The sequence below is a fragment of the Emiliania huxleyi genome (assembly GCF_000372725.1).
Source record: "Emiliania huxleyi CCMP1516 chromosome Unknown EMIHUscaffold_178, whole genome shotgun sequence".
Lineage (NCBI taxonomy): Eukaryota > Haptophyta > Isochrysidales > Noelaerhabdaceae > Emiliania > Emiliania huxleyi.
In genome coordinates this window covers 75,096-87,470 of record NW_005200803.1, presented here as the reverse complement: position 1 = coordinate 87,470, position 12,375 = coordinate 75,096, and the positions used below count along the sequence as shown (strand labels likewise).

At 65.0% G+C, this 12,375-nt stretch overlaps 3 protein-coding genes across 3 annotated transcripts in view; all 3 read left to right on the top strand.

The window, feature by feature from the left end:
* EMIHUDRAFT_442280 (hypothetical protein) overlaps nt 1–1,319 on the top strand; it is a gene marked incomplete at its 3' end in the record, with an annotated part of 2,716 nt that extends 1,397 nt beyond the window's left edge. The window contains exons 5-8 of the mRNA XM_005783675.1: nt 241–291; nt 363–671; nt 745–1,075; nt 1,144–1,319. Coding sequence (XP_005783732.1) covers nt 241–291; nt 363–671; nt 745–1,075; nt 1,144–1,319 — 867 coding nt within the window. The remainder of the gene's footprint in view (nt 1–240; nt 292–362; nt 672–744; nt 1,076–1,143) is intronic.
* Nucleotides 1,320–3,352: 2,033 nt separating this feature from the next.
* Nucleotides 3,353–3,880, top strand: EMIHUDRAFT_314429 (hypothetical protein; the record flags this gene model as incomplete). The annotated part of the gene is made up of 1 exon (XM_005783674.1): nt 3,353–3,880. One exon carries the CDS (start codon nt 3,353–3,355, stop codon nt 3,878–3,880), a length of 528 nt encoding a protein of 175 aa, XP_005783731.1.
* Nucleotides 3,881–10,371: 6,491 nt separating this feature from the next.
* EMIHUDRAFT_456362 (hypothetical protein) lies at nt 10,372–12,328 on the top strand (the record flags this gene model as incomplete). Its single annotated transcript, XM_005783673.1, has 6 exons — nt 10,372–10,464; nt 10,669–10,728; nt 10,918–11,100; nt 11,731–11,811; nt 12,107–12,134; nt 12,213–12,328. The coding sequence occupies 6 exons, from the start codon at nt 10,372–10,374 to the stop codon at nt 12,326–12,328; spliced, it is 561 nt and encodes a 186-aa protein (XP_005783730.1).
* Between the last annotated feature and the right edge of the window lie 47 nt (nt 12,329–12,375).

Here is a 12,375-nt window from a genome sequence, read left to right as displayed (position 1 = left end):
GTGATGGGGCTGATCCCGCGAATCCACCGCATGATCGTGGGACGGAGCCGTTGAGGTGCCGACGGGGTTGATGTGCTATAGGTCGTGGGCACCTTCCCAGACGGGGAAACAGTTTCCCAAAATTGCCCCACACCTCCCCACACCTCCCCAGACATCCCTACACCTCCCCACACCTCCCCACACCTCCCCCACACCTCCCCCACACCTCCCCCGATTTCCCCCTACCCCCCCCCCCCCCCTAAGGTGGCGCCCGAGACGTGGGTGTCGCCGCGGACAGAGCGACTGCTCGTGGCGATGCCAAGACCTGCTGCGGCCGGGCCTCCCTCCCCAGATCTCCCCAGATCTCGCCATGCCTCTTGTAGGCCGGGCCAGACATGCTGCGGGCGGGCCTCGCCTCAATGTCCGACTTCGACGCGTTTGCAGCGCGGCTGCTGCTGCTCGGCCTGCTTCTCGGCCGGCGCGTCGTCATGCCGCCGCTGCCAAAGGATGCGCGCTGGGCGGAGCGAGCTATCGAGCCGCGTCACCTGAGGGCGATCGAGGTCGGGTGCGGGCCGGACAAGCAGCGCGTCTGGCTCCCCATGCCGCACTTCAAGGAGCCGTGGTGCAGCGGGGTCGACTTTCTGTACGAGATCGACTACCGCGCCGTCGCCCCCTCCATCCCGCCCGCGGACGTGCCGCACATCCGCCGCCGTATTCACGGCCGTGAAGGGAGGATTCATCAGTGAGTAGGCCGTCAATGAACAGGTGTCCCACATCGCCGCCGCCTCGCTCCGCGTGGCGCCCGAGTCGGCCGCCGGGGCGCTCATCACCATGTCGGACGGGGCGAGAAGACACACGCCTTCGCCCCCCCGACCGCCCGAGTTGCCTGCCGCGTCTCTTCACAGCACGCCCGCTGTGAACAGGCGACCCCACCCGCCTCGCGCGTGCTCGTCCTCAACGCGGCGGGCGGCGGCGGCGGCGGTGGCTCGCCGCTCGGCTGGCTCCCGATCGACGACTGGAAGCGGAACGAGTGGAAGGGTCCGTTTGCACGCCGCGTGCGGCCGGCGCTCGAGGCGGCGGGGCTCGAGAACCTCAGGTCTCGTGCGCGGCTTGAGCCGCTGCACGGGAGGAGCCGTTGGACGAGGCACGGTTGCTCGCTGATAGGATCGTGCGCGATTGCATGCACTCCCTCGCGACGAGCAGGGACTAGACTTGCTCGACGGGCGCGCGCCGGAGCAACACGCCAAGATTACCGCAGTGCAGCACGACGGGGGGAGTTCGGCACATGTCTCACATGCGTGTGCAGGTTTGTTGCTAGCTTTTTATGCGGTTCTGACGGTAAATTCCGCCGGAAAAAAATACCAGCGATAGGGAATGGCCTGGGAGCCCCAGAAATGGCTGCCTACTTTTTGGGGCTGGTGCGCGAGGCGAGGCGAGGCCTGTGTGGCGGCTTCTGGGAGGGGCTAGGAGAGGGGCGGGTTTGGCGGGAGAGGAGTCCGCGGGCGGCGCGAGCGGGCGTCCGATGAGCGGTGTGGGCGGGGCCGTGCGTGGTTTTGCGAGCTTCGGCGGTGGGGCGGCGCCGTGGCCGTCGGGAGGCGAGGAATCCCGCGCAGCTGCTGTGCGCACTGTCTGCAGGCCGCCTGGCAGGCGGTGTCATGGCGCCCCGTGAGGTGTGGGGGGGAGGCCAGCGGCGTCAGGCCTGCCGCGCGGGGGCGGGCGGGGGCGGGGACGGCGCGATGGGCCCGTGCGAGCTGCTTTGGCACCCGAAATAAAGTCGGTCGTCCAAAGTCGAGCAGAGGGCCTGGAGATTTGCAGCGCGCGCGGGGATGGTCATGGTGGCCGATGGGTTTATCGGACGAGGGCGATCCTTGGGGCTGCGGACGTCTCCTGCCGATTCTCCGCACGGCTGTTGGTCGCGGGTTGCGCGGGTCGCTCGTGGGGCGGCGTGGGGTCCGTCCTCGCGCGGGCTCGAAGCGAGGCGATTTTCGGCCTCCCGCGTCGGCGTTTTGAGGGCCTTCCCGAGGGCTTCGGGCGGTGCGGGTTTGATGGGCGGTAGCGCGGGGCGGCCTCCACCGTTTTGGCGAAAACGGCCGTTTTCCGCGCGCGGCCGGCGCTCGCCCCGGGAGAGTTGCCTCGCTCCGCTCGTCAACTTTCTCCCGGGCGAGAGGGGGGGGTGCGCGGGTGGCGGCAATAACTCTCTCTCTCCTTCTCTCTCTTCCTGCGCGCGCAGCGCGCGATTTTTTCGCGGGGTGGGCCCTTTTTATCGATTTTTGAGCCCTCGTCGAGCCGTGGACGGGGGACGTATAACCCTAGCTTAACCCTCGCTCGCGGCGTGTTACTACGTAACCCTAACTTGAGTGCGCGGCTCCGGCAACCGCTAACCCTAACCGCACACAACCTTGGCACACCTAACTGGCCATCCCTCCGGGGCGGAGAGCGACGCGAGTGCGAGGAGAGCCGGCTTCGTGCTTGCGGGCTCGCCGGAGGCGATCGCGTGGTGGCGAAGACTGAGGCGGCGGTGAGAGAGGTGGAGATGGCGGCGCGGCCGAGCGTGACAACGGCTGGCACCGCCGATGCGATGCTGCCGCCTCGTCATCGCTCCTTGGTGCAACGAGCGATGGAGCTGCTGCGATCTAGGGAGTGGCATCAGAGCGTCGCAACCGCGGCATCGAGGTGGCAGAGCGGACAGAGCAGCGAGAGGCGGCAGACGCTATCCACTCCAAGTAGATGCGAAGAACCTAGTAGCGAAGCACGAAGCGTGAGTGGGAGCGAGAGAAAGCGAGCGCTGGTGCACTGTTGTCGAACGTGGCGAGCGAGGCAGTGCGAGAAATGGGGAAGCGATCCGAAGTCACGGAGGCGAAGGCGGCGGCGGCGAAGGCGGCGGCGAGGGCAAGAGAGCGAGTGCGAGTCGCACGCACACGGAGTGAAATGCCATGGCTACGCAGAGTGTGGTGTGGATGTGCGAAGGCGTTGCGTGGGTGCACACTGCGACGCTCCTCCGCGAGCGAGAGCAACTCGTACAGCGCGAGCCGGGTCGGGCCAAAGCAAAGAAAAACTTCTTTTTCTTTCTTTTATCAAGTTTCCTTTATAAATTTTCCAGTTTCCTTGCCTCGAAGCCCGCGGACGATTTCTCTTTCGCGCTCTCGCCGGTTAGCTGACAGCCGCCCTTCGCGCCACCAATCGGCCACGGTTGACAGCAATGCCCGGCCAGTGGCCTCTCGACGACAGCAAGGCGGTCTGGCACGCACTTTGCCACGTGCAGCTGCAGGCTGATGGCGAGCTTCCCGGTACTCAGGAGGTCAACGCCGTCGTGGCGAGGCTGGCCAAGCGATTCGGCCGAACCAACGGCGCAATCCGGTCGCGCATTCGTCACATGCACGACACATCGCACGCTGCGTACACGGAGCTCGTTTCCTGCGGCGCCCGGCAGCCAGCGACCAACTCGGCCCCTCCTCCTCCAAGGCCCGCGGCGCCTCCGCAGACGGCTGCCGGAGATCAAGCGGACAGCCTCCTGCTCGCAGCGCTCCGCTCCTTCAGGGCGAAAAGGGCGCAGGCCGACAAGGTTGAGCCCTACCACGTCCTGCACAACTCCGTGCTGCGGTCGGTTGCGGCCCGCTGCCCGACGAGCCTCGATGAGCTCAAGCTCGTCAACGGCATCGGGATGGACAAGATGAACACTTACGGAAGCGAGATTGTGCGCATTTGTCAGGAGTCAGCGCCGGCTCGACCGGCCGCGCCTCCGGGGCCGCTGCCACAAGGCGCCACCACCACCCCGTGCAACAAGCGTAAGACGCCCGCCACCGGGTCCGGCACCGCCACCGGCACGACGGTTGCCGTCGCTAAGAGGCCCTCGGGGTGGCCGTACGCGTCGTCGCCGGCGCCCAAGCCGGGCATCCCATGATGCAGGGCCGGATGGGCCGTCGCTCTGGTCCACATCCGCCGACGAGTAGTTCCGGCCGGGGTGTGTGTTGCTGTTGGTTAGGAGCGCAAAACGGTTCGTTGGCATTTACGCACGGCGTTGTTGTCTGGTGAGTTTTATTTCAAAAATGATTTCCGGCGTTGCCGCCGACGTTTCCCACGGAGTGCGACATTTGCCGTGTGCGCGGCGGCACTCAGCTCCGCCAACGGCGGCGAGATGGCTCAAAAACATGTTCGAGAAGTGCCAAGAGACTGACAACTACTCCGCCGTTGTGCCATCCGATGAAAACAAGGGGGGGAAAAAAAACATATCTTTTCTACGGCTCGCCGACTCACGAGACGGCCTTCGCGCTGCGTACGCAACGTGTGCCCCTCTGTACGCTCCGCGCTCTCCACACGGCGCGCAGCGCCGTCTGAGCGGCTTGACGGCGAAAAAAAGACTTAGCGCCTTCGACGTGTGAAGAGACGATGTTCACACCTTTCGACTCGGATAGGGCTCGAGGCGCCGTTTTGTCAGACGCCGTTCACGGGGCGTGCGTCGTGTGTGCTGCGCTGCACGCTCAGCGCTGTTAGCACGGCGCGGAGCGCCCTTGGGGCGGCGAGAAGGCGCCGGACGGCGTTCACGGTGTCGAGGTGTGAAGAGACGCCGTTCACACTTCATGCTATGAACAGGGCTCGGCTCGCCGGCTCACGAGGCGGCCTTCGGGGTGCGTTTGCAGCACGTGCTCCTCTGTACGAGCCGCGCTCTCCACACGGCGCGCAGCGCCGCTAGAGCGGTTTGACGGCGAAAAAAAGACTTAGCGGCTTCGAGGTGTGAAGAGACGGTTCTCACACTTTTTGACTCGGATAGGGCTCGAGGCGCCGTTTTATCAGACGCCGTGCAAGGGGCGCGTCGCGCGTGTGCTGCGCTGCACGCACGGCGCTGCGAGCACGGCGCGGGGCGCCCTTGGGTTTGGTGAGAAGGCGTTTGACGGCGTTCACGGTGTTGAGGTGTGAAGAGACGATTCTCACACGTTCTGCTATGAACAGGGCTCGGCTCGCCGGCTCACGAGGCGGCTTTGGCGGTGCGTGTGCAGCACGCGCCTCTGTACGCGCCGCGCTCTCCACACGGCGCGCAGCGCGCGCAGCGGCTTGACGGCGAAAAAAAGACTTAGCGGTTTTGAGGTGTGAAAAGACGGTTCTCACACTTTTCGACTCGGATAGGGCTCGAGGCGCCGTTTGTCCAGACGCCGTTCACGGGGCGAGTCGCACGTGTGTTGTGCTACACGTTTGGCGCTGATAGCGCGGCGCGGAGCGCCATTGGGGCGGCGAGAAGGCGCTAGACGGCGTTCACGGCTCGAGGTGTGAAGAGACGCCGTTCACACTTTATGCTGTGAATAGGGCTCGGCTCGCCGGCTCACGAGGCGGCTTTGGCGGTGCGTTTGCAGCACGCGCTCCTCTGTACGCGCCGCGCTCTCCACACGGCGCGCATTCACACTCTTGGCTATGAATAGGGCTCGGCTCGCCGACTCGTGAGACGGCCTTCACCGTGCGTGTGCAGCGCGTGCTCCTCTGCACGCGCCGCGCTCTCTTTGCGGCGCGCAGCGCCGCTAGAGCGGCTTGACGGCGAAAAAATGACTTAGCGGTTTCGAGGTGTGAAATGACGGTTCTCACACTTTTCGACTCGGATAGGGCTTGAGGCGCCTTTTTAGCAGACGCCGTGCAAGGGGCGTGTCGCACGTGTGCTGCGCTGCACGACCGGCGCCGTTTGCACGGCGCGCAGCGCCCTTGGGGCGGTGAGAAGGCGCCGGACGGTGTTCACGGCTCGAGGTGTGAAGAGGCGCCGTTCACACTTTGTGCTATGAATAGGGCTCGGCTCGACGACTCGTGAGGCGGCCTTCACCGTGCGTGTGCAGCGCGTGCTCCTCTGCACGCGCCGTGCTCTCTTTGCGGCGCGCAGCGCCGCTAGAGCGGCTTGACGGCGAAAAAATGACTTAGCGGTTTCGAGGTGTGAAATGACGGTTCTCACACTTTTCGACTCGGATAGGGCTTGAGGCGCCGTTGTAGCAGACGCCGTGCGAGTGGCGTGTCGCACTTGTGCTGCGCTGCACGCTCGGCGCCGTTTGCACGGCGCGCAGCGCCCTTGGGGCGGTGAGAAGGCGCCGGACGGTGTTCACGGCTCGAGGTGTGAAGAGGCGCCGTTCACACTTTGTGCTATGAATAGGGCTCGGCTCGCCGACTCACGAGACGGCCTTCATCGTGCGTGTGCAGCGCGTGCTCCTCTGCACGCGCCGCGCTCTCTTTGCGGCGCGCAGCGCCGCTAGAGCGGCTTGACGGCGAAAAAATGACTTAGCGGTTTCGAGGTGTGAAATGACGGTTCTCACACTTTTCGACTCGGATAGGGCTTGAGGCGCCGTTTTAGCAGACGCCGTGCAAGGGGCGTGTCGCACGTGTGCTGCGCTGCACGACCGGCGCCGTTTGCACGGCGCGCAGCGCCCTTGGGGCGGTGAGAAGGCGCCGGACGGTGTTCACGGCTCGAGGTGTGAAAAGGCGCCGTTCACACTCTTTGCTATGAATAGGGCTCGGCTCGACGACTCGTGAGGCGGCCTGCACCGTGCGTGTGCAGCGCGTGCTCCTCTGCACGCGCCGTGCTCTCTTTGCGGCGCGCAGCGCCGCTAGAGCGGCTTGACGGCGAAAAAATGACTTAGCGGTTTCGAGGTGTGAAATGACGGTTCTCACACTTTTCGACTCGGATAGGGCTTGAGGCGCCGTTGTAGCAGACGCCGTGCGAGTGGCGTGTCGCACTTGTGCTGCGCTGCACGCTCGGCGCCGTTTGCACGGCGCGCAGCGCCCTTGGGGTGGTGAGAAGGCGCCGGACGGTGTTCACGGTCTCGAGGTGTGAAGAGGCGCCGTTCACACTTTGTGCTATGAATAGGGCTCGGCTCGCCGACTCGTGAGACGGCCTTCATCGTGCGTGTGCAGCGTGTGCTCCTCTGCACGCGCCGCGCTCTCTTTGCGGCGCGCAGCGCCGCTAGAGCGGTTTGACGGCGAAAAAATGACTTAGCGGTTTCGAGGTGTGAAATGACGGTTCTCACACTTTTCGACTCGGATAGGGCTCGGGGCGCCGTTTTATCAGACGCCGTGCAAGTGGCGTGTCGCACGTGTGCTGCGCTGCACGATCGGCGCCGTTTGCACGGCGCGCAGCGCCCTTGGGGTGGTGAGAAGGCGCCGGACGGTGTTCACGGCTCGAGGTGTGAAGAGGCGCCGTTCACACTCTTGGCTATGAATAGGGCTCGGCTCGCCGACTCGTGAGACGGCCTTCACCGTGCGTGTGCAGCGCGTGCTCCTCTGCACGCGCCGCGCTCTCTTTGCGGCGCGCAGCGCCGCCAGAGCGGTTTGGCGGCGAAAAAATGACTTAGCGGTTTCGAGGTGTGAAATGACGGTTCTCACACTTTTCGACTCGGATAGGGCTTGAGGCGCCGTTTTAGCAGACGCCGTGCGAGGTGCGTGTCGCGCGTGTGCTGCGCTACACGCTCGGCGCTGTTAGTACGGCGCGGAGCGCCCTTGGGGCGGTGAGAAGGCGCCGGACGGTGTTCACGGTCGAGGTGTGAAGAGACGCCGTTCACACTTTCTGCTATGAACAGGGCCCGGCTCGCCAACTCACGAGACGGCCCTCGCGGTGCGCATCGTCTGCTCCTGTTCACGCGCCGCGCTCTCATGCGGCGCGCAGCGCCGCTAGAGCGGCGTGGCGGCGGAAAAATGACTTAGCGGCTTCGAGGTGTGAAGAGACGGTTCTTATACTTTGTTGTTAAATTCTCACACTTTTCACACTACGAATGCCCCAGAAGCCACGGGCAGTGCGAAAACGCCGGACGGTGTTCACGGCTCGAGGTGTGAAGAGACGCCGTTCACACTTCATGCTATGAACAGGGCTCGGCTCGCCGGCTCACGAGGCGGCCTTCGGGGTGCGTTTGCAGCACGTGCTCCTCTGTACGAGCCGCGCTCTCCACACGGCGCGCAGCGCCGCTAGAGCGGTTTGACGGCGAAAAAAAGACTTAGCGGTTTGGAGGTGTGGAGACGAATTTCACACCTTTCGACTCGAATAGGGCTTGAGACGCCGTTTTACTGAGGCCGCTCAGTGGGTGTGCTGCGCGTGTGCTGTGCTATACGCTCGGCGCTGTTTGCGAGGCGCGGAGCGCCCTTGGGGCGGCGAGAAGGCGCCGGACGGCGTACACGGCTCGAGGTGTGAAGAGGCGCCGTTCACACTTTATTCTGTGAATAGGGCGCAGATTGCCGACTCAAGAGACGGCCTTCGCGGTGCGTGTGCAGCGCGTGCTCCTCCCTTCGCGCCGCGCCCTCCACACGGCGCGCAGCGCCGCTAGAGCGGTTTGACGGCGAAAAAAAGACTTCGCGGCTTTGAGGTGTGAAGAGGCGCCGTTCACACTTTGTGCTATGAATAGGGCTCGGCTCGCCGACTCGTGAGACGGCCTTCACCGTGCGTGTGCAGCGCGTGCTCCTCTGCACGCGCCGCGCTCTCTTTGCGGCGCGCAGCGCCGCTAGAGCGGCTTGACGGCGAAAAAATGACTTAGCGGTTTCGAGGTGTGAAATGACGGTTCTCACACTTTTCGACTCGGATAGGGCTTGAGGCGCCGTTGTAGCAGACGCCGTGCAAGGGGCGTGTCGCACGTGTGCTGCGCTGCACGACCGGCGCCGTTTGCACGGCGCGCAGCGCCCTTGGGGCGGTGAGAAGGCGCCGGACGGTGTTCACGGCTCGAGGTGTGAAAAGGCGCCGTTCACACTCTTTGCTATGAATAGGGCTCGGCTCGCCGACTCGTGAGACGGCCTTCATCGTGCGTGTGCAGCGTGTGCTCCTCTGCACGCGCCGCGCTCTCTTTGCGGCGCGCAGCGCCGCTAGAGCGGTTTGACGGCGAAAAAATGACTTAGCGGTTTCGAGGTGTGAAATGACGGTTCTCACACTTTTCGACTCGGATAGGGCTTGAGGCGCCGTTTTAGCAGACGCCGTGCAAGTGGCGTGTCGCACGTGTGCTGCGCTGCACGATCGGCGCCGTTTGCACGGCGCGCAGCGCCCTTGGGGTGGTGAGAAGGCGCCGGACGGTGTTCACGGCTCGAGGTGTGAAGAGGCGCCGTTCACACTCTTGGCTATGAATAGAGCTCGGCTCGACGACTCGTGAGGCGGCCTTCACCGTGCGTGTGCAGCGCGTGCTCCTCTGCACGCGCCGCGCTCTCTTTGCGGCGCGCAGCGCCGCTAGAGCGGCTTGACGGCGAAAAAATGACTTAGCGGTTTCGAGGTGTGAAATGACGGTTCTCACACTTTTCGACTCGGATAGGGCTTGAGGCGCCGTTTTAGCAGACGCCGTGCGAGTGGCGTGTCGCACTTGTGCTGCGCTGCACGCTCGGCGCCGTTTGCACGGCGCGCAGCGCCCTTGGGGTGGTGAGAAGGCGCCGGACGGTGTTCACGGCTCGAGGTGTGAAGAGGCGCCGTTCACACTTTGTGCTATGAATAGGGCTCGGCTCGCCGACTCGTGAGACGGCCTTCATCGTGCGTGTGCAGCGTGTGCTCCTCTGCACGCCGTGCTCTCTTTGCGGCGCGCAGCGCCGCTAGAGCGGTTTGGCGGCGAAAAAATGACTTAGCGGTTTCGAGGTGTGAAATGACGGTTCTCACACTTTTCGACCCGGATAGGGCTTGAGGCGCCGTTTTATCAGACGCCGTGCGAGGGGCGTGTCGCGCGTGTGCTGCGCTACACGCTTGGCGCTGTTAGTACGGCGCGGAGCGCCCTTGGGGCGGTGAGAAGGCGCCGGACGGCGTTCACGGTGTCGAGGTGTGAAGAGACGCCGTTCACACTTTCTGCTATGAACAGGGCTCGGCTCGCCGACTCACGAGACGGCCCTCGCGGTGCGCATCGTCTGCTCCTGTTCACGCGCCGCGCTCTCAATGCGGCGCGCAGCGCCGCTAGAGCGGCGTGGCGGCGGAAAAATGACTTAGCGGCTTCGAGGTGTGAAGAGACGGTTCTTATACTTTGTTGTTAAATTCTCACACTTTTCACACTACGAATGCCCCAGAAGCCACGGGCAGTGCGAAGGCGCGCGTGTTTTCTTCCCAGACCGGGCGGACGGGCAGACTCTCAGCTTCGCTCGCGGCAGCGCTTCTGCCTGCTCTTGCCCCTCTCGCCGCGATGCCACGATGCAGCGAGCCCACTAGATGCACCCTCCCGGCGCGGCACGGCGCCGGGCCGCTCGTCGGCGCGGTCTGATTGCCGCCGCGGCTCTCGTCGCGCCGCTTCGTCTCCGCCGCCGTCTCGGCGGCCGCGCGGGCTGAGCTGGGAAGGTTCCGCTCTGGAACTTATTTACGTGGGCACCGCACCGCCTCGCCTCGCGCCTCGCGCGGCCAACTCTCCACCCGCGGCGGCTGGCCGGCGCCACACGTACCTCCGCATCTCGCTCACCGAGCGCTGCTCGCTGCGCTGCACGTACTGCATGCCCGCGGACGGCGTGTCGCTCACGGACGCGCGGCGGCTCCTCTCGGCGGAGGAGCTGCTCCGCCTCGCCGCCCTCTTCGTCCGCGCCGGAGTCGACAAGATCCGCCTCACGGCGAGGTGATGCTGCTGTGCGTGGGCGGGTCGGACGCCTAGCCGACTCGGAGCGTTCAACACGCGTTAGGCATCCTTTACGTGCAGAATGTGGCGCCCGGCGACAGCGCGGCGATCGAGCTCGCCTCCCCTACCCCCACGGTGCCCGAACCCATCCCCTACCCCCACGGCACCCGAACCCTAGGCGTGGGTGCTCGAGGAGCTCAACCGGCGCATCGACCGGTTCACCTACCGGCCAGAGTCCGTCAAGGAGCTCCCCTCCTCGGGCTGGTCGACGCCGCCGCATTTTGCGAATGCCGACGAGCAGGCCAGCCTGAGTCACTCTTGTTGTGATGAGTGTATCAGCCGTGCTTGAAGACTCTCACCCCATTCTTCTCCCTCTCTTCGCACTCTCATTCTCCCCACTCGTCCCATTCCTACGCCGGCGAGGTAGGCCAACCTGAACGACATCATCGCGTCGTCTCTCAACGGCGCCCCCACGTTTGCGGCCGGCGTCGAGTTCTACGAGGCCCGCTTCAAGAAAGACAAGGGGTCGCAGGAGGCAGCCAAGCGGATGCAGGACGGCCGATATCGACGCGCATGCGCAGCCGCGCGCGAATCCTACCCTACCAACCCGGTACCCGAACCCATGCAGGACGGCCGATGGACGCGCAAGCAGCAGCAGGGCGATGTCGCGCCGGCGCGCCAGCGGCTCGTCCCTTTAGAAGCGGAATCTCTCCCCATCTCTCCCCATACCTCACCGTCTCTCCCCATCTCTCCCCATCTCTCCCCATCTCTCCCCGTAGTCTGCACAGTCCCGCCTTCCCGCCCCCGGACGTCGGTGTGTTCCGCACGCAGGCGCGTCTCGCTCACGCCAGACCACATCTCCCCATATCTCCCCATATCTCGCAGGCTCGTCTCGCTCAAGCCAGACCACATCTCCCCATATCTCCCCATATCTCGCAGGCTCGTCTCGCTCACGCCAGACCATATCTCCCCATATCTCCCCATATCTCGCAGGCTCGTCTCGGTCAAGCCAGACCATATCTCCCCATATCTCCCCATATCTCCCCATATCTCGCAGGCTCGTCTCGCTCAAGCCAGACCATAGCCTCGACAAGGTCGTCCACCTGTGCAAGATGGACTCGTGGGGCGCCGTCTCCGCCGCCCCGCTCCGCGTGCCCGGCAACGCCTCTGCGCCCGCCGCGTCGCTGCTGCAGCTGTGCGTGTCTCAAGGAAGTGATCGTTTGGTTCTTCTACTGCTTAGGCGCCCGGCGCGTCGCTGCTTCTCGCCCCCGAGTGGCTCTTCTCTCACTTTCCGTACGGCATCTTCTTCCCGGCGTACCGCGTCTGCCACGCCGCCTCGTGGGGGTGGGAGATAGGGGGAGATCGGGGGAGGTGGGTGGAGATAACGGGGGACAGGGGGAGGTCTGGGGGAAGGTGAGGGGGAGATCGGGGGAGGTATGGGGAGGCATGGGGAGGTGAGGATGGGGAGAGGGGGGGGTACGGGGAGGTACGGGGAGGTACGGGGAGATATGGGGAGATGTAGCCACGTCGCCTCGCGAGGTGGGCGGGCTGTGAACAGCGCCTCTTCACACCTCTGGCTGTGAACCAGGTGGGAGGGTCTCTCCCCACTCGAGCAGCGGCTGTGCATGCCTGGCGACCCGCACAGTCCCACACACCGCCCGGCCCCCGGCCACGGCGCGCGTGGCCGTGAACGGCGCCTCTTCACACTCGGGCTGTGAGCAGGGTTCCGCGTGCCGACGGTGATGGTGCACATGGCGGGGCTGCGGAACGGGCAGTGGGGGCGGCGCGGCGTGATGCGCGCGTTTGGCGTGTGGCATGAGGAGGCGGACAAGGTGTGAAGAGGCGCTGTTCTCGTACGGCTGTTGGGGAGTATATCAACCAGTAC